The sequence below is a fragment of the Neolamprologus multifasciatus genome, chromosome 7, assembly GCF_963576455.1.
Source record: "Neolamprologus multifasciatus chromosome 7, fNeoMul1.2, whole genome shotgun sequence".
NCBI classification, from domain to species: domain Eukaryota; kingdom Metazoa; phylum Chordata; class Actinopteri; order Cichliformes; family Cichlidae; genus Neolamprologus; species Neolamprologus multifasciatus.
The window spans coordinates 38,890,841-38,917,336 of NC_140445.1; the positions used below are offsets into that span (position 1 = coordinate 38,890,841).

General features: G+C 44.5%; 1 protein-coding gene across 2 annotated transcripts; it reads left to right on the plus strand.

Annotated features, from left to right (window-relative positions):
* The first annotated feature begins 736 nt into the window (after positions 1-736).
* Positions 737-25,149, plus strand: mfhas1 (multifunctional ROCO family signaling regulator 1). 2 transcript variants are annotated; one of them, XM_085167300.1, is made up of 3 exons: positions 737-4,117; positions 20,930-21,259; positions 21,946-25,149. In XM_085167300.1, exons 1-2 carry the CDS (start codon positions 1,168-1,170, stop codon positions 21,058-21,060), a joined length of 3,081 nt encoding a protein of 1,026 aa, XP_085023426.1. In that variant the 5' UTR covers positions 737-1,167; the 3' UTR covers positions 21,061-21,259; positions 21,946-25,149. The 2 variants fall into 2 exon arrangements, with proteins under 2 accessions (XP_085023426.1, XP_085023427.1); XM_085167301.1 differs by lacking the exons at positions 20,930-21,259; positions 21,946-25,149 and adding an exon at positions 13,368-19,089 and having other exon boundaries at positions 738-13,280.
* The last annotated feature ends 1,347 nt before the right edge of the window (positions 25,150-26,496 follow it).

Here is a 26,496-nt window from a genome sequence, read left to right on the forward strand (position 1 = left end):
CAAGTGTGTGTGTGGATTTCAGTGCTGTAGACAGATGCGGTCTTACATGTGTTGCAGATGTAAAAATGACAGGAGGAGAGAAGCTCCTGAGTGGTGTGTGTAAGACTGCAGGTTATCAAGGTTACTCAGTTTAACAGTATGATTGCAGTATCAAAAACGTCTAAAATGCTGTGAATAATAAAAAAGAGGGAAACTAATGACATTCCAACCAGAATATTGAAATGAGTGAACACACTCTGGAAACTGAGCTGAAGTGAATGCAGAACAGAAAATAAAAATAAACTAATTAGAAACACTAAGCTAGAACAGCTCTGTAGGAGACGCCTGGGAATTAAACGTGCTGTTTGGTGTACTTCCACATCATGACCAGCACGTGGAGGCAGAGTCCTTCTTCTGCCGTCGGAGAACTCACATTTACAGTCTTTTCGGGCTCATGTTCAGACTTTATCACTCGTATTATCACCTTTATTCTTTTATTTTTTACTCGCATTTATCCTCTTTGGACTCTGAACCTCTGCATGTGTAAACATGAATATTCAGACTATATATATAAATTCTGCATTCATCAGCTGATCGTCTCTCTCTGTCTCGGCAGAAATGTTTCTGTCGAACTGTTCACTGTTTTTGTGTTTGGTCTGAATTTCTTTGCACAGTTTAGAGAGCTTTCACCCTCCGATTACTTTCCCTTCTCCTCCACCTCCTCCTGCGGCTCCCCACAGTGCAGGGAGGAGGAGAAAGGGAGGAGGAGGGCTCAGAGATCTGACGCAGTGAGCGGCTGCTCCTTTACTTCCACTCCCCGTTCCCAGGAAGCGACACGGAGGCTCGGAGAGCGCTCACAAACGCGCACATCCACCAGGACGGAAAGAGGCGGAGGACGGCTAATGGAGGCGATGAGGGCGGCGGTGATGACTGGAGGAGAAGCGATGCTCCGGAGTTTCGATTTAAAGCCGGAGCTGTGAGCGCTGAGGTCTGCCTTTATTGTGTGCTGAGTGGCGCAGGAGAAAAGGATGCCTCCGCAGCCGCGCACACGCCTCCCGCTCCTCTCGACAAACTCGATCATTTCCCGACTCGAAGCGGATCGTCTGCCCTCTCAGGAGGAGGGTTTGTGGGTGAGGAGTGCGCTGATTTCTGAGGGACTCCGTCCACCATGCTGCCCGCTCAGGATCCATGAAAACTCTCAATGAAAACAAGGAGAAGGAGGAGGAGGAGGGGTCCGGCTGCAGCGCCATGGAGGACAAGGAGAACAATCTGAAAACGGCCAGGCTGTGGAGGGATGCCGCCCTCCGCTCCAGGAAGCTGCGGAGCAACCTGAGGCAGCTCACCCTCTGCTCCAAAAACAACCAGATCATCCTGCCAGAGGACATAGCCGACATCGAGGCGCTCAACCTGGGGAACAACTCTCTGCAGGAGCTGCCGGACGGCCTGGGATCCTCCCTGAACAACCTGCGCGTCTTGGTCCTCCGCAGGAACAAGTTCAGCTCTGTCCCTAGGGTAGTGTTTGAGCTGGGGCGGCTGGTGGAGCTCGACATGAGCCACAACTGTTTGAGGAGCCTTCCTGAGGGCGTGGGACAGCTGAAAGGGCTGAAGAAGTTGTGCATCAGCCACAACAAAATCCAGCACCTGCCAGCTCAGATCGGAGCTCTGCAGTCTTTGGAGGAGCTCGACATGAGCTTTAACGACCTGCATGATTTCCCCAGGTCGTTCTCCGGCCTCGCCCACCTGCGAACTCTGGATGCAGATCACAACAAGCTGAACCAGTTCCCCCCCGAGATCATGGCCCTCGGTGAGCTGGAGGAGCTCGACTGCTCTGGGAATAAGTTTGAGGTGTTACCGGCGGACGTTCGGAAGCTGCAGTCCATCAAAATCCTGTGGCTCAGCAGCCTCCACATGTCCTCCTTACCCCACACTTTCTGTCACCTGCAGCACCTGGAGAGCCTGATGTTGGACGGGAACCACCTCAGAGAGCTGCCCCCCTCCTTTGGCAGCCTGCAAAGTCTCAAAATGATCAATCTGTCCTCAAATGACTTTGAAAACTTTCCCCAGGTTATTTTGAGCATAACGGGATTAGAGGAGCTTTACCTGAGCAGGAATAGACTGATTCATATTCCAGAGGAAATCGGCCAGCTGGGGAAGCTGGTGAACCTGTGGCTGGACAATAACAGCATCACATATCTGCCTGACTCCATCGTGGAGCTGGAGAATCTGGAGGAGCTCGTTTTACAGGGTAACCAAATAGCCATTCTTCCAGATAATTTTGGAAAGCTTTCCAAAGTGAACATTTGGAAAGTGAAGGATAACCCTCTGATCCAGCCACCGTACGAGGTGTGCATGAAGGGAATCCCATACATCGCAGTGTATCAGAAGGAGCTTGCACACTCTCAGTTTGCCGTGAAGCCGCGGCTCAAACTGGTCCTGATGGGGACCCAAAACGCAGGGAAAACCCGGCTGAGGCAGAGCCTGGTGAGCACGCAGCAGGACGCCACCAGTAACCAAGGAAACAAAGGAATTGAAGTCACCAACTGGGTGGCAGACGCTGATCGCCACCTCACGTTCCTCGTGTACGACCTGTCAGGGAAGCAAAACTACAACCTGATCAAACCCTTCTTTCTCTCCCCCGGTGCTCTCTACATTCTCATCATCAACCTCAAAACGTACTCGCCCAAGAACTTTTACACCCATGTTGGGTATTTCCTCCACCTGCTCTGCGCCAAAGTGCCCCATGCTGTAGTCTGCTTGGTGGGCACGCACACAGACCTGTGTGCAGAGGTGGAGGTGGAGGAGAAGACTCTGGACATCCACAGGCAGATTGGCCTGCAGGAGAAGAGGGACATCCAGAGTTTAAGGGGGCAGGCTCTGCAGGTGGACCAGGCTCTGGAGCAGGGCTACAACGTCCGCACCTCCAGCCCTCACATCCTCTTTTACGGTGTCACTGACAAAAACCTGAGGCGCCGAAAAGCCCAGCTGCAGTACATGCTGAACCACCGGCTGCAGATCCTCTCTCCTGTCTTGAGAGTTAGCTGCACAGGTGCTCAGAGGAACATCCCAAAGCTGAGGGAGAAGCTCATGTCCGTTGCAGAACACAGGGAGATCTTCCCCAACCTCCATCGTGTGCTGCCAAAGTCCTGGCAGATGCTGGAGGAGCTGCACTTTAAGCCCAAAGACCTGTGGCTCTCGTGGTGGGACTCAGCCCGGCTGGGCCTGCAGGCAGGGCTCACTGAGGACCGGCTGCAGAGCGCTTTATCCTATCTGCACGAGAGTGGGAAGCTGCTCTACTTTGAGGACAGCCTCACGCTAAGGGAATACGTTTTTCACAATCTTCCACGATTCATTGCAATTCTCAATGTGTTCTTCCAGAGGGATGAGTCCACCCTGCTGGATCGGCTCCTCTCTGAAGGGGAGAGGGGGGACAAGGGGCGGGTGAGTCTGGTCATAGAGGACGAGAAGGGAGAGAACCTCAGGGTCACCCATCTGCAGCACCACGTTGAGGGCTTCCTCCAGCATGGACTCCTACCCTCTAATGTCATCCGCTTGCTCCTCAGACCACTCATCCAGACCCAGCAGGACCTCCATCTCATCATGGAGCTACTGGAGAAAATGGGGATCTGCTATTGCATCAACAAACCCCGCAGCAAGCCTCTGAATGGCGTGACTGTGTGGTACAAGTTCCCCAGCTATGTCAGCAGCGAGGAGGTCCAGGTGGATGCTTCAGCCGGCGGGAGCTCTCTGCCTCTGTGTAACTTCTTCTCTGTGGAGCAGCTGCACATCCAGTACAGTTTCCCTTTCCTGTTTCCTCCTGGACTGTTCGCACGCTTCAGCGTGCAGATCAACAGCCACGTGGTGCAGCGTTCAGACAGCAAGCACCAGATCTTCGCTTATCGGGGTAAAGTTCCCGTGGTGATCAGCCACCGGCCTGCCAAAGGAAAGCTGCAGGTGGAAACTCTTTCCATCGCCAGCCATGCCTCACTGCCCAACATCTGGACTGCCTGGCAGGCCATCACTCCACTGGTGGAGGAGCTGAACATGCTGCTGCAGGAGTGGCCCGGTCTGCACTACTCTGTACATGTTCTCTGTTCCAAGTGCCTCAAGAGAGGGTCGTCCAACCCACACGCCTTCCCAGGTAAGACCTCATTAATCTCCGTTTCACTCACCAACAGTCAGGATGGGGCTTTGTCCCATATACATGCAGATCAGTCACAGACTCACTTATAGCTGTTTATATTAACACTGTTATATGAGTAAAAGTAAAAGTACTTCTGAGTCACTGTGTGACCCTTTAACTGCTAATAGAAACCTGAATGCTGGATGCACAGGGCCGGACAAAAACTCCTGCAGGGCCACTGGGCAGGGATAGGCCCTCCAGACCTCCCCACAAATGTGTGTGTTATTATTATTTCTCAAAAAAAAAACCAGACAGATGGCAAGGACAGAGAAAAACTTTCTTTATGTCAAAAATTAGGAAATTTCTGTACTGAAACAGCTCAGTAGAGTAGAATAAACTAAAACAGCTCATAGAAGTAAAATAACTTAAACTTTCATACTTAAGAGCTACTTTAGTTATATTTTTTGTCACATTCTGTTTTATCGAACCATTATGTTGTTTTGTCATTGATTATATTCACTATATTTCTGAGTGAGAGTAAATCTCACCGTTGATCTTATACAAAAACACAAAAGCATATGTTTGTAATAAAAAATGAAAAATATTAAAGCTCATTAAAGTCAGTTAAAATGAAGTGAAAACATAATGTATTATAATATGTATAGTGTGCTTTAATGTATTATCATTATTATTATTATTCCATTTTCTAAATGTAATAGTTTAAAGAAGATCGAGGTGATTTAAATATTTTTCATTTAAAATTCCTTTATGTAGGAAACCAGTTGAGCTCGTTTCTTCAGAGGTTTTCAGGGTGTGAGTCTGGAGTCTGAGCTCAGGTTCATGCACGATGATGGATGTCTGATCTCTGATTTCACCTCAGCAGCAGTGCCTGCTTTTTATTCCCTTTTATGACTTTTGGGGCAACTTTTATAGGAGTAAAACTGGCTAACAGCAGCAATGGGTTAATGACCCAGTGGAAGGTTGGGTGACGCCCTGCGGGACGCTGACTTTGTGCTTCACTAATTGCCTTTTTTAGCACTTTGGGCCGTTTATTCCATTATACTGAAGAGGAAGCAGACGTGTCTTCAAACTACGCTGTAGACCGAAGGGTTTTGAGTTTTCTTTGAGTGTAATGGACTTCACGGTGTTTCTGTTTCCTGTTTGACTTCACTGTAACATGAGCGTGACATTTACCTCCACAGATTTGCTTTAGTGCTTCTGCGGCTCCTGTTAATCAGATTCAGTCACGCCCTGAATCTCAACGAGGCTCCATGAAACATGCAGAGGATGCCTCAGAGAGCCGAACAAAAGCCTCTGACATCAGGTTAGACAGAGAGGAGGAGGAGGTGCACAGAGGTGCAGGATGCCCCCCTCCCTCCCCCTCTCCCAGCCTCGGGGACATAGTTAATCCTGCTGCTTGTGTTTGCAGCTGCAGAGTGACCTGCTTTCAATGCTGCACCCGTAAAGCGGTCAGCAGAGTCACGTGATGCGATGTAAGGTGTCGTTTACATCATGCTGCTTTTATTGGATTTATTCACATTAGATCATCAGCAGCCCAGCGCAGGCTCACTCAGCTCAGAGCATTTTTTAAAGGAAGCAAATTGGTTTTCTAACACACACTCCCACAGGGGGAGATGCGCCACGGTCCTTATTCTGTGGGGAAACACCCAGAAGTTTCTCTTTAGTCCTCATGAAGCTCCAGGAGGTGGAGTTGATATTTACTGTCATTTAAACAAGCCAAATAACCAGCTGACTAATAATCAAAGTAATCGTTTGCGTGAACGTTGATCAATGATAATCAGACTGATGCAGACAAAAGTCTCTGTCTGCTCTGGGAGATCTTCAGGCTCTGATCAGGAGCAGCAATTTGGGGGACAAAATAAAAGGGTGGAAGCACAAAGGGTGTTGCTCAAACACGTGAGGTCAGTACCGATAAAGAAGTCGTCTGATATTCTCAGTTTTAGTGCTGTGAATCTGCTGTGATATTCATTTTTATTATCTGAAGTAGATGTTCTTGATGAAGCTGATCTGCGTTGTTTCATTCATGCTTTAGTTTTTGTCGCTGAGTTTTGGGGGTTTCTTCTCCCCACTGTCACCGGGTTCTGCACAGAGCAGTCTGCATTTTCTCTCTGACCTTTCAGTTTAAAGTTCTTCTGACGTGACGCGTCATGATTTAGATTTTCCACCTTCTGTTGTCCAGTTTTGTTAGTCTGTGTGAACTGCAGCCTCAATTTCCTGTTCTTACTGACAGGAATGACAGTGTGCTCTTCAATTGCTGCAGCTCATTTGCTGCTAGGTTCAAGGATGTTGTTCTGCATACTTTGGTTGTAACAGGTGCTTATTTGAGTTCCTGTTACCTTCTATCAGCTTGCTTTCTATAGAGCAGCAGTATTATATTTTTTCTGTAAACTCAAAGATGTTTGTGGGAAATGGCAACACATCAGCAGTTTCTGAAACACTCAGACCGACACCATGCCACACTCGGTGACTTACTGTAGATCAGCTTTCTTCATCAGTCTGATCCCCAGTTTGAACTTCAGCAGGCATCTCGACCACGTCTACATGACTAAATGCACCGAGCTGCTGCCACGTGATTGACTGATTAGATACTAATGAGCAGTTGAACAGCCACAGACGCTCTCTGTGGCGGAGCGTCAACCCCATTTTGGAGTCGGTGCAATCAAATTCACAACATTCTCATCCTGAGGTGTCACATCGACCCTGCAGATCTTCACCTGCTGCTCAGTTTTAATCAGCATGTTGGTTCATTAACCCTCTGCAATGAGAAATGTCGAGTCAGTTTGAATAAGTTTTCTCACAGGGTCAACAAAGAACTGTATTTAAAGTTAAGTAAACACACCCTGCTTGATAACAGAGGATGATGAACCCCGGGAATGAAAACCGCCCATCATATCTGACTGTAAAAACTGAAACACATTTTTTAAAATGAGCAAAAGAAAGATCAATAATTGTGTAGTTTAAAGGTGGTCCCTGCCTGGTCTGACATTTTTGATGCAAATATGATTTATGATGACAGCGGTGATGTTCAACGAGTCGTTTTATAGCTTATAAAAGAGAGAAAGTCCTCCGTGAGAGCTCCAAGAGCTCGAACACATCAGGAAATTCTCTTTTTCCTTTCATTCGTGGAAAAAGAAAGCAGATCTTCTTCTTTTTCTTTTTTTTTTTTTAAAGAGAACAACTTTGTTAGTGGGCAGCCGTGGAGTCACTTCCACCCAGACATCAAACTCAGAAAAAAGGGTTTGTTTTGCAGGGAAAGTCCAGTAGCGGCTGTCAGAGGAAACAGGCTTCAGGTTCAGTGAGCGGACGCAGATGCTGCCCCGCTTCACGATTAGATAACAGAATGTGGACAGTTTAGAGTTCTTATGATTATTTTGGTGTAAAGGTTTGATTCATGTCACAGAAAAAAAAAAAAGAAAACAAAAAGATCTAGACTCCTTTAAAAAATGAACACAAGTAAACTCTGAACGTGCAGACGTCACGGTTAGCTGCTGCCAGAAGCAGCCAAACTGCAGTTCTTCTGATGTCCAGCAGAAACTCCAGCAGTGACTCAGTTTTCTTACTGTGGGTAACAAAAACCAGAATAGGAGATTGTGGGGATCCACTCTATTATCAATCTTGTGCTTTTTATACATATTTAAAGATATACTTGTTTGTTAAAGCACAAAATGTTTCCTCCTTCATGACACCTGTAAACTTTGTATGATTATGGGTGTGGCTGACAGGTAGATGGTTGTAGTTGTTACTTGTCTTCAAGGCTTCACCTGAACTGGATCTGTGGAGCGTGTTTGTGCTGTTGGAGACTTTTGAAGCATTTTTAATGACCTCATCTGATTAATAACGTGGCTGCAGTGAGGTAATTGTACTAACAAAGCATCCATGAAGCTTCAGTTCTGCTGAGGGAAATTTGAGGCTTTTGATTGGATGTTGCTGAGAACAATTAGCAGGTATCTGAGTCTGTGGATGCAGACTAACCTGGTTGTTTAAAACTGTTCTCTGTGGTTTGATTATCATCACTTAATGAAAGAGAAAACCTTCAACATGTGTGAAAACTGATATTCTACTATTTTATTATCCCACTAAAAGTAACAGTTATTCCTCAGGTTTTGATATTTTGTGTATTTTTGTCTGTTTCGATAGAGGTCAGGTGTTTGTTTGTTTTTTTTTGGGGGGGGGGGGGGGGGTTGTTTTAAACGGTTAAACAGGATGAGAGGAGCAGCTGTGATTGGATAATTGACATCAGCAGGCAGCGAGGAAAAAAAGGGACTTGTTTTGGTCCTCTAACAGTGTCCACACACACACACTCTCTCATACCTTTGCAAGCAGATCTGCCCGTTAACGCTGGTCAGCAGAATGTTTCTTCAGGCCTTTTATGGTCATGATATTTTTGGCTGCCGAGTGTTGATCAGTTCGGCTCCAGGGAGTCGAACAGACTAAACATAGTTTGTTCTCGCTGTGGAAGGAACTGAAAAATGTTTGCGTTTTCTCACACTGTGTTGTGTTTCCTCCGTTTGTCTTGCTTCACTGTAACCTCAATGCAAACTCTGCAGCAGGTTCGACCCATCCTTTGGGGCCCCGGGGTTCCCGCTGATCACACTGTACACGGCACTGTCATTATTCCCTGACTCACCTGTGAGCTACGCGGATGATTTCTTCATCAATTTGATAATTGATCACAGTTCTGATATTTGATGATCCATTTTTTAAATTCATTTTTATGTGAAAACTTGTTGTTTTCAAGCTCTGAGATCTGAGGCTCGTGGAAATGATGGAGGCGTCCAACTGAAACACCTATTTGCAATTGCTTTGTCAGTTTTCAGTCTATATATCTTTTTGAAGCACAGATCATCTGTTACAGATTTTTTTAAAAACATTTAGACTATAAAATAAAATGGTAATAATTAGTCAGAGGAGCTCTGTGTGCACATATTGAGCAAAAATACTGTTTGTTCTTCACTGTGAAACACACCACGCTGATGGCTCAACTGTTTGCTTTTGACTGAGTGCACACAGGTGTGGTAAACCTGTGACGCGTTACCTTCACCTCACAGAGTTCACATTGACTGTGCAGAAACGTCTAAAACGGGCTTTATCAGCCCGACTCTGGGTCCTTAATAACAGTTTTGTCATTTAAAAGTTGCTTCTGATAGCATTTCACCTCTGACCAGCTGTTAAAAAAGAGGGAAAAGTTGTAAAACTGTTGAGTTATTTTAAAATCTAAGAATTATTGCGAGATCATGCACATTCTGATTCGTAGTGATGCATGCGCTCATCATTCTGTTGCTTTCTTCTACATTCTGCATGTGGTGTATGTTGTCCATCATCTGAGAGCAGCATATATATATATATGTGTATATATATATATATATATATATATATATGGGTCCAGTGTCAGATGCCTTTTGTTGTATAACTAACATTAAAATGATTTGGGGAAATAATTTAAGATGACTATAGTTTGATCATTTGGAGCGTTGACTGGCGTTGGCTGATTGGCTCAGCTGTAAAATAAATTTCACGTTGTTTTGGAGGGCCGGCTCCTCAGGGAGTCTGGACCTTCACTGTGACTGGTGGGTATTTCTGTCAGCCTGAAGCAGTCAATGTTAAATACCTCTCTGAGCTTCATTGGAAGTCATGTCGGTGCTAAATTAGACAGCAGTCAAAATAGCTTCTGCTCGAACATCCTGACTTCACAGCTCCGACTCATCGGAGCTTCAGGACCTGACAGGAAAGACTTAGTCTGAGCACATGCCCACAACAATCCTCAGACTGGAAGACCAAAACCCAAACAGACCCAAAGAGACTGTACTCACACTGACAGTAACTAAGAGTTTATATTCTGTATTTAGAATTTATTTATTTATTTAATCTTTAACAGAAGCGTGCGTGCGTGTGTGAGAAGGACGTGTTGCGGCTGTGGTCTGAGCACTTTCACTCTTGTTGTGCATCTCCAGTTAATCCAGTTAGAGGATGTGCTGGGATTAGCCCGGGTCCGATGCAGAGCCTCTTTAACTGTCGTGCTGCAGTCAGTGCAGTCTGTATGCGACCTACCTGCCCGTCAGGTGTTCACGCCCTGCAAATGCCGACCTCCCGTGCTTTGTGTTTTCACTGCACAGAGGTGGTTTAGCCTCAGGCTGCCGTGGCGTCGCATGTTTGCCCGTTCTGAACCTGAGCCAGGTATCAGTCTGAGCGTGTTCAGACTGGAGGCTCCGACTTTGGATTAACTCACTGAGCTGTTTGTCTGAGCAGGATTTTATTGGACAGGACATAAATCAAATTTAAATCATTTGATATGGAAATATGAAAACAGGGAGCCTCCTGGGAACACATCTTAAAGACGTTTCCATATGTTTTTTAATCACTGTGACGATGTCACAGGTTTTTACTGACTTTACAAGTTTGGCATTGAGCAGATGTAGTGTGTAAGCAAGCATCATCTGATTCTCGCTCCGAAAGCAGAGTCACAGATTGTCTGGCAGATAATAAATCTTGTGTATGCCAGCTAAAGGCTTTTGTGTGACTGCTGTCAGCAGCCTTTCACCAAGCATCGGCTGAGCACTCACGGAGCAGTGATTTTTATAAATCACTTGTTTAAATTCTATCATGAGTCCACATGTGTAATGAGCCTCTAAAGATCTGGTCTGAAAAGTTTTACACTCAAACCAGAGTTTTAATGGAAGCAGTAACCTTCAGAGATCACAGTAACAAAAACCAGAATGGGGCATTGTGGCGTTCCACAGGGCTCGATTATCGGTCCTCTACTTTTTATTCATGTTTAAATTATAACACAAAATGTTTCTTCCTTTATAACAAATGTACAGAGGGAAACTCGGGTAAAGTTCATATCCTATTATCAGACTGTGATGAAAACTTTTCACATTTAATTTTTCAACCAAACTTAAAACATTTCTTTTTAACTCTTTACCCCTTAAACACCTACTAAATGTAACCCTTGTTTCTCTTTTGTGACTCAGCAGTTTTTTGTCATATTTCAGATATGTCATCTATGACATATTTTATTTTTCAAATATCTTTCAAGAAGGAAAATGCAATAAAAGAAAATATGCAGTTTAAGATTTTTTTTTTTAAATTAAGACATCAGAGAATGAAGCGTCATTATTTTTCTTTGCCTTGTGATGTTTGCTTGAACAAAGAATCGGTCACTGAGGCGTCCACAGCTGTCACACGGCTCATAAACATCTCAGTGTGTGAAGAATCCGCTGTGAGGCCTTCAGAGGATCTGTGATGGTCTCAGGTGACCTGTGTGTGAGGATGAGGAGCGACATGTCTGAACTCGTCAATGTTTTCACTGAGTGCCTAAAAGAGGAACTCTGAACTTGCTTTCATTGTTTATGATATGACGTCATAAACAATGAAAGCAGTTTTTTTACACGCTCCATTTATGGTTGTTTGGGAGCTTTCGGTGAGATCATGTGACCTTCACCGGACAAACACTGATATTATCCCTTTGGGGAACTTTGGTCCGTGCTGGAATAAAGAAGCAGAAGGTTTGTGGTTTGTTCTCAGATGATGAGCGATGGTTGGCTTTCAGGCCACCTGTTCAGACACGTCCGGTTTCTGTGAAGTTTCAGCATCAGACTCGAGCTTCGCCTTGATGGGACAACCTGACAGGCATTTGTGTTCTTTCTGTTCATGTGAGTGACACGTAATGAGCTGGTGAGGAAGGCAATCCCGTTACATCACCACACTGTAATCCCGCTCTGTTTGCTCAGACATGTGACTGTCAGGGTGGAGGATTTCCTCATCAGCTGACCGCAGATGAGTCGACCTGAAGAGAGTCATCAGGAGAAGGGATGGGAAATACAAAGAGCTGAAGACCACTCCTGATGTGTAATCTAGCTCAGTTAGAGAGTTACTCATGCTCAGAATGGATGAGTCGTTTAACTTCTGCTTTTAGACCAGAAACGCTGAGCACAGATGTGCTGTTTGCAGCATGGCCTTTGACTCTGGAAAAAAAACAAGTGTAACTGAACATTCATCAGTTTTCAGAGCTCTGACGGCTAAATCGCAGCCTGGCCGCAGCAAGGTGTTTGGCTGCTGAAAGCACGTCTGCTCCCCGCGAGCAGCTGTTTGTCAGCTCAGTAAATTAGGAATCCCGACGCCCTTAACACCAGCCCTGCAGCTACTCAGAAAGCAGCCGCCGCTCACAATAAGAACACATCCGTTTGTCTCTACAGTTTCCTTCCAGGTTTATTGCTGGCACCGTTAGCTTTATTTAGACAGCACTGGGCCTGCCGGAGGTGGAAACTCAGCCTCAATCTTTCAGTCAGCGGCTTAGACAGTAAACGCACCGCGGGAGGCTCGTTCATTGATCGCAGCTCACAGTTTCAGTGGAATTTAAGAAGGTAATGTGGAAAGTGAAACGTAGGAGCAGCTCAGTGAGTGCTGCAGGAACGCATTTGTTCCCTGGATGCAAACACAAACCACGTCTGGAACACAATGTGTGTATTTAAGATGATTTTTATGGGGATGTTAAACCGCCAGAAGCCTGATTGATGGTTTCTGTGCACAGACTGATGTGGACTTTGAGCTCAGCAGAAAGTTAGAGCTGACACTGGTCTGCAGTGTTGGTGTCCTGTGCAGCACACACTAACACTGCAGTATCAATGGCCTGTCACTGAACCTACCTGTCCCCGGGTTTTTTGCACCTTTTGGCTTGCTTTCCAACAACTACTGAACACAAAAGTTTGCAATTTTTGGAGCAGCATATTCCTGCTCTGATTTCACCACTGGCTGAACCGCTGACGTTTACATTGTTTGTATTGTACATACAGCCATTGTACATCCTGCAGTTACTATGTACAGAAAACAAACTTTGTTCATGCTGCAGCTCTTTAACCTTTAACCTTATATTCCGGCTCTCTCTGTATATAAAACTGTTCTTTTGCACGTCTGCTTAGAAGCAAACTCCATTTCCAGTTTCAGCACTTTGCACAGTTAAATCTAATCTCCATTCTGCAGATAAGAAACCCATGTCTAATTAAATTCCATATTTAAAATGTTTTGGCTGACACACTCCAATAAGGCCTCTAACCCAGTGAAGACCAGCTGCTTTTATTTCATGTTTTCAGCTTTGTGATCAAAAAAAAAGTCACGGCTGAAACGGGCAGAATATTTGCCTTTGCTTCATATTTACTTTGTAGTTATCCTCCCGTGATGGCACAGAGATCTCGCCTGCTCATAGAGTTCTTCTACAGGAGCGCTGCTTTATTAACTTTTACACATTCAGTGATTACGAGCTCTGGACAGATGGATCCAATCGCCACAGCTGCTGTCGTCATGCTGACCCACTGTTTGCTGATCTGAACACAGCCTTCAGCCATAAAAACCATTGAGATACAAACACAGGACTGCAGTGAGGAGAACCGCTGCGCTCACTAAACCAGAGCATTTACAGTCCATGAGTCTGACCTCCAACACGTTACCGCAGCCTTTTTCTTTTCCCGTCACCAGAGAGGGAGCAGGCACAACGTGCTGCTTAAGGCTAAAGTGTCACACTTGAAGCTTTTTGCCTCCTACTTCCTGTTGTTTCCAGCTTGTTAAACACGCTCTTAGTTCAGTCAGATTTGGTGCTTTAAGCTGTAATTCATGTTTTTGAACCACGAGGTCAGGCCTTCAAATTCTTGTCTGGTTAAAATGAGCTTTCGTTTTTTTGACCCCCAGTTCTTGTCGGTTTTCGTCGGAGCAGCTGGAGCGTTTCTCATCGCCTTCTCCTCTGAACACGCCTGCAGTGTTTCTGGAGTGTGAGGATGAGGAGATCTGTTGTCTGTTGGTCAGTCGGCCTGAGACTGAGTAACACAGGAAGTGTGTGTGTGTCTGATATTTAGCGCTCTGCTTATTATCAGGATTATGTAACAGCGCTGTGGGGTCATATGATCAGACTGCAGGATAATGACCTCGCAGAGCACAGGATGTCGAAGAAGCTCTGACTGTTTTCACTAAAACAGTGAAAACAGTCCAGATACATGATGTGATGAGAAGAGCCTGATCTTGAAGGACAGCGTCGGTTCATTTGAGGCTGGTTGATCCTCGGCATCTGTTGACACGTTCAGAGTGAAGGTCCGTGGCGTTACTTACGTGACACAAACAGAGAAGATAACGTGGCATTCACAGGGAGATGATGAACATGAAAATAAGTTTTACGTTTTATATTCAAACAGTTTTTAAAACAAATAGATGTTGAGAGTGATTGTATGCATGAAGATGTTTGAGTTAAGGAGGATAAATGCAGACATATTTCATGTTTCTCTCCCACCTGTTTATTGTCCTGAGTTCACCTGCACCATTATAACATTTACTTCCTGTTTCCCTGTTTGTACCTCGCTGTGTTACTGCCCTTTTCTTCTCCTGAGTGAGTTCGCCTGAACCGTTCTGTCCAATCTTTACTTTATTTTCTGCCTTATTATTATTAATTCGACTTCACCTCTGCGTTACAGTCCCTCTTTCATTCTTTCACCTTTTCTCCTTTCTTCCTGTTCTCACCCTCGTTGTTGTCTTCACTGTCCCGGGTTCACATGCGTTGTATTTTCCTCTGCTCTGTGTGCAGCTTTGTTTAATCTGCTCTGATCCAGAGCCTCACTTGCTTTCTGTCGTGTAACAGAAACGTTCTTTACTACCTCCTCACTGTTTTTGTGCAAGCGCATCGCTGTGACGCGAACTCTGTTGTATTGAAACCAGAAGTTGGGTCACAGCACGTCAGCCTGAGTACGTCAGGGTGGAAAAATTGTGACCTTTCCAAAAAAGATCCCTTTTGTAAAATGTTTGCTTTCTGTCTGACTGAAAGGAAACACTGAAATACGCTTCCTGGAACTGAGATTTCCATCCGGGGCAATCAGCAGCTTACATAACCAGCTCGTTTATTCAGTTTTATGTTGGAGGAGGTGGCAAATACACCACGCTGAAATAACCCCAAATTATCTGCTCAGCTGTAAACCATTTAATGTCATTACGCAGCAGATGTCAACAGCTGGACACACACACACACAGAGGGCGAGTGGAGGATTATTAGCAGCAGATTTCTGGGGAATCCCGGAGCTTTGGAGAGAAAGCCGAAGCCGGGATGTGAGAGGAGCTTCAGGCTGTTTTGCACAGGGAAGTGAAAGTTTCTGACATTTGTTCTATTTAACGATCAGAGGAAATAGAAATGCTTCATCATGAATCCTCCTTACGTTCAGAAGAAGTGAGATATGTCAGTGGTAGTAGTGTTGGTGAGTTTCACAGCAGCTGTGCCGATCCTGAGCGGTTTTAATAGTTGCCTGTGAAGCTCAGATCCTCTGGCAGGTAAATCACCAGAACAGAAACACAGACCGTCCATCGTTCACCGTTTGGATCCTCAGCAGCGTGATCACATTCCTCTCATACCTCCACAGCAGAGATGGCCGTTAATCCTGCTGCTCGGGTAGCGTGGCTGCGCTCAGACCTGCCGGCTGACCGGCTGCAGTTATTTCTGGTGGTTTTCCTGCGCTCTGGAAGTAGGCCACACATTCCTGAGGATCGGCCTCACTGCCAGTACAGCTGCTGATCACAGGAGATTAGCGGTGCGGTCACGGTATGTGGGTCTGCCAGAGTCTGAGGCGGCTCTCTGAGACTCATCCCGCCACCTCATTCTGCTCCATTTCACATATCCTGGATTTTATTGAGTGCATATCCTGCTCGCACACTTCCTTGGCTCAGGGCGGCAGAGCTCAGAGCTCAGAGCTCAGCGGCGTTCAAACTGATGCTTCTGTTAGGTTACAGAGCAGAAATGAAGTCAGCAGATTTAGTTTTTCATTCCTATCAGCTGCTGTGGAGAAACTTAATTTCAGCCAGTTAATAATGATGTGGTAATATAATCTACTAGATTCTCCTGGAACATCCTTTTCGTGAGTGTTTCAGTGTTAGAGATGGAGCACAGCCTTTTCTTTGTGCCTGAGATCCTGGTGTGGTGTCCGGGGTCTGCACTTCTCTGTGTATTTATAGTTGGCTGTATTTCAGTGTCAACTGTGGGCCGTGGAGGTTTTCTGGTGCTTTGCTGCTGGTCTTTGGTTGAAATGCACATCGCGAGCTGCTGTTTTTCACCTTTAACCTTTGAGTCCTGAGCTGCTAACAGTGGTGACAGCAGCAGCAGATGTGAAGGCACATTCAGTGACCTTTAAAGCAGAAACCAGAGCTCGGCCGCCTCGCGGATCCTCTTCAAATAGTCCTCGACGAGAAAAGCTGCGCAGCGACGAGAATGAATGAATGAGGAGCAGCTGCTGCCAGGCTGACAGAGGCCATCGGCTCAGTCTGAGGATTAACATTTCAGTGTGTTAAAACAGAGGAACACACACACACACAGTGAGGCCTGGAAAAAGACAAACGGCTCCTGTTAACACATGCGTGGGTCTGCACGTGCTCAGTAACCCCCAGATGATCTGAGCTGTGGGCTCTAATAAACTATGAAGCCTTTATCAATCAGATCCTTTGATACTGATCGTCTGTGATATGGAGACTAAATGTTTCTCAACCACAAAGTTCAAACTTCAGTCCTGATCAGAGAAAAATGATAAAGTGTACCGGGAGAGTGCACTTCGGTGAGTCACCTCTTTAAACTGTATTTGGTTTAAAGCTTGCTCGGCTGTTGGAGCCTTTTGGAGCATTTTTAATGGCATCACCTAATTTGGCTGCTGTGCGGGTAGTTCGTGTCACAGTGGCCATGTTTGTCTGTTATATACAGTATATGGGTGCTGGCTCTGCAGCTGCTTCATGAGATAGTTATGGAAATAAAACATAACTTATGTGCTGAAGCATCTCCACCCTGTAAACAACGAGTCTCAGTGAGGACAGCAGCAGTTTCACGGCTCTCAGCGGGACAGCGAGGGGTCGGCTGAGGTTGATGATGTCCCCTGAAATCTCTTGGCAGCGGTTTAAGCAGATTTCTGCTCCTGTGTGATGTTTTGTTCTGAGCCGGGTCGTCGCCGTGGCCCAGTTATCGCCTCGCTCTGTGTGCAGCGGTGAAAGCAGAGACGGGATCGTCCCTCATCAATATGGAGCGAGGGTGACTCTGTAGACTTCTCTGTGTGGCCTCTCCGGCTTTGTGAACAAATTTCTATTTCAGGTCGAAGGCTGTAAATATTTAAACAGCAAATATTCCAGCAGGGTGAGTGACGCTAGGAGGAGCGAGGCGAGACTGTGAACAGTCAGCAGACCTGTTTGTGTTCACAGTGATAAACTGATTCAAACATCAGATGAGCTTTAAATACAGTTCTTTACTGTCACGTCACATTACCAAGGGGCAGCAGGAGCTCGTCTGTGTGAACACAGTTTCCTTTTTAGGGTGAAGAAACGTGAAACTGTCAGAGTAACAAACTGCTGTGTTTACAGGCTAATCGGAACCGGGGAGTTTGTTGTTATGAATTTATGTAGAGAGCTAAATCGTGGCCAAAAAAGTCACTGAAATAAAAGAAAATCTCTGTTTAATAAGTGAATAAAACAGGGCAGCAGAGCGCGAGCACTGGAAATTCTTCATAATGACTCCAACATTCAGTTTCAGCAGAGAAAAATTAAAAAATGAGACTGTTTTAAAAAGTCGAACCATCAGATTTTTGTCAGCGTTGCTTGAAAAACTTCCAGAGGGTCGGACTGGCTGCAGACTAACTTCCTGTTTCAGCTCTGGAATAACCTTCCCGCTGCAGACGTTCTATCACAAATCCTCAAAGTTGTCCTCACAACAGAGGAGGAAATGAAATCGGAGATCTGGGCAGTTTTTGAATGGAGTGAAACTACTTCTCTCATTTTCCAAACATCCCAGTGGGAGTTTCCTGGATACGGGTACACTTTCCCCTCCTCCTCCTCTCTGCGAGTGGAGGCTGTTCCCTTTTATGGCTGACCTTAAAGGAGCAGGAGGGAGGACATGACTCCTCTACCTGCTGATGGTGTTTGAGGGGGGAGGAACATTCCTGTTCCTTGAAATCAGGTCTTTGTGGGTTTCTGCGTGACTCTTCTCAGTCAGAGGGAGGAGGAGGAGGAGGAAGAGGAGGAGTTATTAGGCTGTGGCCTAATTCAGGGCACACAGCCGGATGTGTGAGCCGTCAGCTGCGTCCACTGATGAAATAAACATCTCATCTCCGGCCGTGGCAGCAAAGCTCAGCAGCAGGTTAGAAACAAACTGTAGCTGAAGTGACTTTGAGGAGCAGGAGGTCCTGCAGCCACACAGCCGGTGGCAAAGACCTGCAGAAATACTCAGATCTAAAATATCCCAGTACTTCCGGTTGCTCTGCAGTACTCGTGTTTAATAAAATGGTTATAATAGAGCTGTTCTTCCTTAGAAATAATCGTCACTGACCGTAACTCTGACTGTGTCTGTGACGCTGGCTTCAGGCCAGCAGAGCCAGCAGCTGCAGACACTTTGAGAGAACGCACACGATCAATAAGCCTAATGGTTTAAGTGCTGCTGAGACAGACGGACAGACGGGCTGTGAGTGATGTCTGAGGCAGCTGATGTAAAAACATCCGTCAGAAATGGATGTGAACTAATGTTTCTTAACACAAACTCTCAATCCTCACAATAACTTAGACGTGTTTATTTCTTCTGTAAAACGTGCTGGATATTAGAGGACCTGCAGGTTTTGGCTCCTCAGCCATCACTTTGCTTTTCAGCTCTAGAGCTTGATGATTGGTTCTCACTGCAGCTGAACGTTTGAGATGCAGTTTTGTTTAATATCAGTGACTCACAAATGATGACAGGAAGCTGCTAGAAGGTCACAGCTCGAAACCTTGGCCTTCCTCCTCTGGAGAGCAAAATGATCTGTCATACCTGCTGGTCTGCTGCTCTGAAGGCACACTGGGACGAAAAGCCATATTAACAGATTAATCTGACCAGGAAGAATTATTCTGAAAATCCTGGAGATTCAACATCAGTCAGATCAAAATGTGGCAGGTCACCACTGCCCACATCTGCCACAAATCACCTGACATCACGAGCACATCTGGCACTTAATTTGTGTAAATGTTCACGGTGACAGAAAAAAAAGTGGGGCTTCAGTGGCTTGCATTATCTCTCTGCAGGTTAGGATAGTGTGTGTGTGTGTGTGTGTGTGTGTGTGTCAGATAAAGCCAGATCACAGTATTATTCTGCTGATCCCCTGAAAATGAAGTGAGTGTAATCCAGAATCCAGGCACTGGCTATGGAGCGTGCTCAGTGTTGTTCGTGCAGCAGAGTGATGCATTGGGCGTGTCTCTGTTAGCGGCTGAATGATCAGCGCTCTACAACAACAAACACCCAGGTGGAGCTGAGTGTCGGAGAGTACATTATAACTCAAACGTGTTTTAGAACGGCAAGTGGTAACAGTACAGGAGGGCATGTCACACGCTTCCTGAGGTCATCCGTCATCCACCCTCAACAGTACATCCATCCAAAGATGGAGAGCGCTAATCATTTCATAAAGTGCAGCTTAGAGTTATAAAGAGAACACGTGGCTACAAGCTCAAACTAACCCAGTCCAGTTTTCACACACTGAGATGCTGAAGAGCAAGAAACAAACATGGATGGAAAAAGATATTAAAATGATTTATAAACATGGTTTGAGTAAGAAACTGAACCTCCTCAAGCAGTCGCCGGCTGGGCTCTGAGCTGTTCGATGAGGAGGGAGCCATAATGATGATGAAGGAAAAATGATGGCAGCTTTTCTTTGTTTACCAGAAAAACACACGAGGGATCACACAGGAAGTGTTTGCGTGATTTTAATCGTATTTTTATCCACAGCGGAAACACAAACGATGAGGACGCCTTATAAATGGAGACGTGCACAGGAACGGCGTTCAGCCCTGCAGGAAACTGAAGTCAGAGAGCCGCCTGTGTGCAGCTCTGAGCTCAGACCTGTTACTGCTTTACAGAAATCTCACCTTGTTATGACTTATAATAACAGTGGGAGAGAGTAGAAGAAAAACGCCCTGCAGAGCACCAGAGCTGAGACACTGAACTAAACATCTCTGCCTCGACCTTTAACCTTTCACCTCCTATAACCATTTCCCCTTTTAAGTATCTTTATCAGCAGGTCATGCTTGAAGAAAATTCAGAGCTCTCGTCATGAAATTCTCCCCAGTAACACAAACACATTTATTCCTCCGCACTTTTAAATTACATAAAAATGAGGGGGGAAATTATCCGGACTCTGAATCCAGGCTGAACTTTGACCTCAGAGACCCTCAGCTGTGTGCACTGGCTAAACCGGCAGCTAAACCCAGGACTGACCTTAAACTGTGGTTTACAGCGGAGGACCAGGCAGTCGCCAGCGCCCCCAGCTGGTGGGACTCTGCTCTGCAGCATGAAGTCACAGCTGGACGTTGCTGCCACCTTGTGGCCGAATTCATAAAAGCTTCTGCTGCTGCAGGTTCTTACTAAAGACAAGTAAATGGAGTTTAGTGTGAAGGATTATTGTTGCCTGTAGATGTCTGTGAGTCTTCAGTTATTTAAATGTGTGCCAGCGGTTTATTATTAATAAAAACAACTACAAATCTAGAGGCGAGAATAGGAGAAACTTCCAGAAGCTGGAGGCGGATTTGCCTTGAGATCTGTCTGACTGGCAGATCAGTGTCCACCCAGCATCCTGGTCCAACATCAGATAATTTATTGTTTTATATCTGAAATGCTGGAGGAGAACCTTTCCTCCCTGATAACAGCAGAGCAGCTGCCTCTTCTGTTCCTAAAACCAGAGCATCCTGCTTTCTGTACGTGTGATGGTTTCTCTGTGATGTTTCGGGAATGTCCTACTTCCTCTGCAGAGAAAATCTGTTTCCTGTATTAAAGCGTCTTTGATGTTCTCGCTGTTGCAGGTGAGCTGCTGAGCCAGCCGCGGCCCGAAGGCCTCACCGAGATTGTCTGTCCAAAGAATGGCTCAGAGCGGGTCAACGTGGCCCTCGTTTACCCCCCGACCCCCACCGTGCTCAGCCCCTGTCTCAAATGAAGCCCCGCCCACCCATCTACCCCGACCTGGCTCGTCTTCACTGCGTCACCAGAGCCTCCACCTCCGACCTCCGGCTTCCATCGTCTGTCACCTTTCTGAGCCACCAACCACCACTTCGCCTCCTCCACAGTCAGAGCGAGCAGCTCGACGGGTCTCTGCTTCACGTGTACATCAGTAATTACAGAACACAGCAGCGAAGGTCAGAGGTCACCAGATGCACTTTTTTTGTTTTGTTATGTTTGTATTTTTGTTTACAAATATTCAGGTGATACAAATAAAAAAATAATGATTTCGTTTATCAGCTCCATAAAAACAACGGACACTGCGATGGATAGAAAACCTCCACATTTTATAATCTGTAACACCAAACATTCAGTTTAATCAGGTTATAATAATATAATAATAATAAAAATAAATTAATAATACTGTATGAACAAATATTACTTGTATTGTGATATTACACTGAGGAGAGTGTGACCTGACGCTCTGCCTTAAAAGGGAGTTTTTCCTTCCCACTGTCACCAAAGTGGCTTCACTGTATTGTTGTAGAGTCTTTATCTTATCTTAATATAAAGCGCCTGGAGGTAACTGTTGTTGTGATCTGAAGCTTTATGATTCAAATTAAATTGAAATCAATTTTTTTACTATTTATATTTTTATATTTCAAAGTATAAAAAAGTATATTTTTTATACAATGACCGTACTCTGTCGTATTCCTGGTGTTTATTTTTCCTTTTGAAGTTTTATTTGCTTTTCTTATTTTTCTTACTTTGATTTTATGTAAACTTTGCTACAGTTACATTTTTTACGTCACCGTCAGACCGAGTGAATTAAAGACTCTTTGATTTCACCTGGCGGCTATTTAACTTCCTGTTTGTGTTGCAGGTCTCTGACGCCTCTTCACGTCGCACTGAGCGGTATCTGAAGAGCTTCAGTGAGCCCGACGCGATCCACACAGTCTGTAGCATCTAATGAGGGTTCCTCCTCCTCGTCCTCGGTCCCGTTACCGAGGCGCGCAGCTTCACACGTTTCTCTCTGAACAGTAACGCCCACTTCCTCCTGTGTGAATCTACGGCTGTAAAGACTGAAGGACATTTGGATTTTCTGTTATTTCGTACAGTTTGTCGGGAGGAGTCTGTGAAACTGAGGTTCGGGTCGCCGCTGGAGACACAGAGCGACTCTGATCCCGACGCGCTCTGCGGGAGATCTCAGGTGATGATGGGACGGACGCAGTTACAACATCAACACTGTATCAAGCATCAGGAAGTGTTCATTTCACACAGATAATGGAAAATATCAGCAACTCACACATGACTGCGAGAAAATAATGGGAAATAATGCTTGCCAATGGGAAACAGTGGTAATGGTTAGCAATAAAAAAATACAAAAGCAATGGGAAAACAATGCAAAGCAGTGGGAACAACGGCTAACAATGGGGATAAATGGATAATGTTTCACAATTAGAAAATGATGGAAATTAAAGGTAACAATTACAAAACTATTATGGGTTAAAAATGCAGAAATCGTGAAAATTAATGATTCACAATTTAAAAATGAGGTTACTAGCTAACAGTGTAGAAACTGTTAGCAGTGCAGAAATAATGAGAATTACTGTTTCACAATTAGAAAACATTGGAAATTATTGGTGATTGGCTCTGTTAGCTCTGGGAGAAATGGGATGAGCTAACGGGGAAACGCATAAAAGCCTTAAAACCACAGGTGACAAAAACAGCAGGAAGTTCAACCATTTTTCCTCTGGCGTGTTTTACCCCATTAGTGACCTTAATTAGTGACCTTAATTAATAAATGAACTTAAGTTCGTGAAATAAGTTTTACTGTCTCTCCTTCTCTGACGTTCATCAAATTAGGTTCAGTTCATCTCCCATGAAACCCATGAAAAAAGCAGCACTAGCAGGACCATGTAGCCGTTCACTGAACATTTCTGGGGGGTTTTGTTATTATCTCGTGAATATATTTCTCCTAAAACATTTCGGGCTGGGACAACAACAGTCACATGATCACATATTATCATGTGTGCAACTATAAACTAGAGATGGCACGATACCACTTTTTTGTGTCCGATACCGATACCGATATCATAAATTTGGATATCTGCCGATACCGATATGAATCCGATATAGTGTGTTTTTTAATCAACAAAAATGTTTTTTTAATATCTTGCTGCTTTTTCTATAAGTTCATACTCAAGTTAAAAAACAACAACAACACTAAAGCTATTCTGTTATACCTGTATGTAAAAAAACAAACAAACAAACAAACAAACAAACAAGCAAACAAAAAAAACACACTGCACCCAAAATATTTCATAGATCAGCAACATTGATCAATCTAATAAAGTTAAACCTGCACCATCCTTCCTATTCTGGTATTTTAAAGAGTACTTAGCAGAAATATTAAGCAACCTAACTAATAGGGTTGCAAACTCCCAGCAAAAGAAAATAGGGAACCACCCTCCTCCTCATGATGCTTAATCAATGTAATCAACTTTAATTTGATGCAGGGTGAAAAAAATTCACAGAAATAAATTATTTTTCAAGAATAATTAAATAGATTCAACATCTTTCTTCAACAGAATTGCAGAATTCACAGATGGTACTTTCCCAAAGGAAAAAGTACTACAGCTTACTAGGGTATATTAGACTTAACAGTTACTATATACAGTAATGGACTTCTATACATTTTACATCAGATTAAAACTTTGGGTGTAAGATTCAGATAATTATTAAATAATTAAAAGCTAGATATTTTAAATGAGAATAAGAAAGAAAAGTATGTCTTTGTGCCCCCTTTTCCATGTTAATGCCCTATCGGCCCCCCTGGCTAAACTTTGCTAGATCCGCCCCTGCACAGTTACCAGCCGTCAGCTGCATAGAAAAAGATCCTGGTCTAGAAAGTAATATTAAATAAATTCTAACAACAGCTTATCAAGCTTAATAGTGCTGCTGTTGTTCAGCCGCTGGTTTCCTCTTTCTGGTGCAAAGTGGGCCAAAAACAAAGAAGAGAGACGGACTCGCGACAGAAAAGCCGATCAGCTGATCATTAAGCAGTTTCATGATTGAAGTAGCAGAGGGAGGAAGAGAGAGGCAGTTGCTCTTTAAATCGGTTGTTAAGCTTAACGCGGGAATGCTTTAGAAACATTCAGAGATGAACTTACACACTTGCTTTACTTCTCTCTGAGATAACTTTCTCGGAGATAAAATGTTTGCTAGCAGGCTACACACAGCCGCTCTATCACGTGACCACACTGCTCCGACGTGCTACGGTTATGAGCCGAGTTACGCCGTGTCGCAAGTTTTTTGAGGTGCTTTTTTGATATTTAATGGATCGATTACATTTTTTATTTCTCTCCGATATCCGATCCAGTAATTTAGGTCAGTATCGGACCGATACCGATAAGTAATATCGGATCGGTCCATCTCTACTATAAACACAATCACAGTGTTTAACCGTGTGACACAAACGTTATTCACGACACACTGTAAAGGAACTGAACAGGTAACAAGGTTTCAGAGTGAATTTATTTAAAAAAAATAAAACTTTTTTTTTTAACATGAAGATGATGAAACTGATTCTTTTCAGCCGTGAGAAACGGGAATGCTGAGTGTGGAGATCCTCTGACTGAGCTGTTCAAACATTTCCACAGTGTGGGGTGTGCAATGGTGTGGGGCTGCTGAGGTTTCAGAGCCTGTGGTCTGCACTCGCTCTCTGACACACTGTGATGAACACACTGATGTGAAGGTAGCAGACGAGCCTTCGGGTCGAGGATGTGGCACGTGTACAGATATTTATGCGTCTTCTAATGAAACCACAGTGATTTCTACACGTTGAACTTCTTTTCACTGTCCGATGAAAACACTGACACGTGCTGATGGGAAAATGTTGTTGTTTGTAAATAATATCTTTATTTTTGTATGTTGGCCTGAGGTGTCGCCACTCAAGCTTTGACTTTCTTTACAGTGCAATGATGTGCATGACTCACTGTGAGGCTGCACACGGGATTTTCTATGTAGCTCCTTCCAGCGTCTCACAGTTCATCATGAAATACCAAATAAACAATGACTGCTTTAATACCTGCAGGCCATGTCATTCATTCACGCTCTAAACACAGTTTCACCTTTTCACTAGGAAAATGTACAGTTTGTAGGTCACAACTGCACAAACATGGTCCAGAGGCCCAGTTCAGTTTAGAATTCAATCAGGAGAAGACTAGCAGTCAGCTAGCAGCTACAACCAGCTGTGTTGCCATCCACCTGTCAGTCAAAAGGCCACACCCCCAATAATGCAAATTTTAAGCCTTGATACGGTTTAAACAGGTGAGTTCTAGTTATTTCTGCTGTAAAGTTTCAACATGGGTCTCATTGCTGCCTCTGCTGGATGTCAGAGAAACTGCAGTTTTTTGTGCCACAGCTTCATTTATGAACTCTTGGGTGGAGCACTTTTGTGCAGCAGATAACTGGAGGAGTTCCTCATAAAGCATTTTGTTTCCAGCTTGTGAAACAAAAATGACCACCACTGAATCAATTTTAATAATAATTTCTCTTCCCCACTAGAGGGAAGTCAAGTAAAGTAAAATCAGGAAAACACATTATTTTAATAAAGTCATGCTAAGATTTGCCTTCATACTACGAATATTTTTTGATTTCAGGCCCTCCGAATACACACGAGTGGTTCCAGAATCAGTTCTTTATAATTAGCAGCATTTTTCATTTCATAAGTCGAGTAGATATCCACACAAAAACCTTTAAAATGTCACAAACTGTGTCAGTTTCACTCCTCCTGTCACATCAGTGTGGGGGATTTATCACAGTGGGAATAACCTACAGCAGTTTCATGCCTGTGACATTGAAGAGCAGAAGCTAACGCTGGTAGTTTGATCTGTTTATCATCATTCACAAAGTGCATTCTGGGTAAACCTTTTTTTATATATAAAAGAAGCATGAGGCCACGCTGAAGATCTTTGTGAGTGAGTGAGAGAGGCTGAGATGGTTTGAGCATGTGCAGATGAGGATAGAGTTGCCAGGTATTTATACAGTCCGTGTGGTGGAGACTCACTGAAAACCAGGAGTAACCTGAACATGAATGTAGCTTTAAATTTTAGTGGAAGAGTCCATTTATTTCCCCATCTTATCTTGATGGGGAAATTATCTTGAGAGCCAACTCCCATCAAGTGAGAGCCGGTTCCCCACTTTGTTGTGTTGCCACAGTATTTAACTGTCTTCCCAGATACATCGCACACAGCATTATTTCTATGCTGAACGTAAACGCAGTTATGGTCTACAGTGGTCCCTCGTTTATCGCGGGAGTTATGTTCTAAAAATAACCCACCAAAGGTGAAATCCACAAAGTAGTCAGCTTCATTTTTTACAATTATTATAGATGTTTTAAGGCTGTAAAACCCCTCACTACACACTTTAT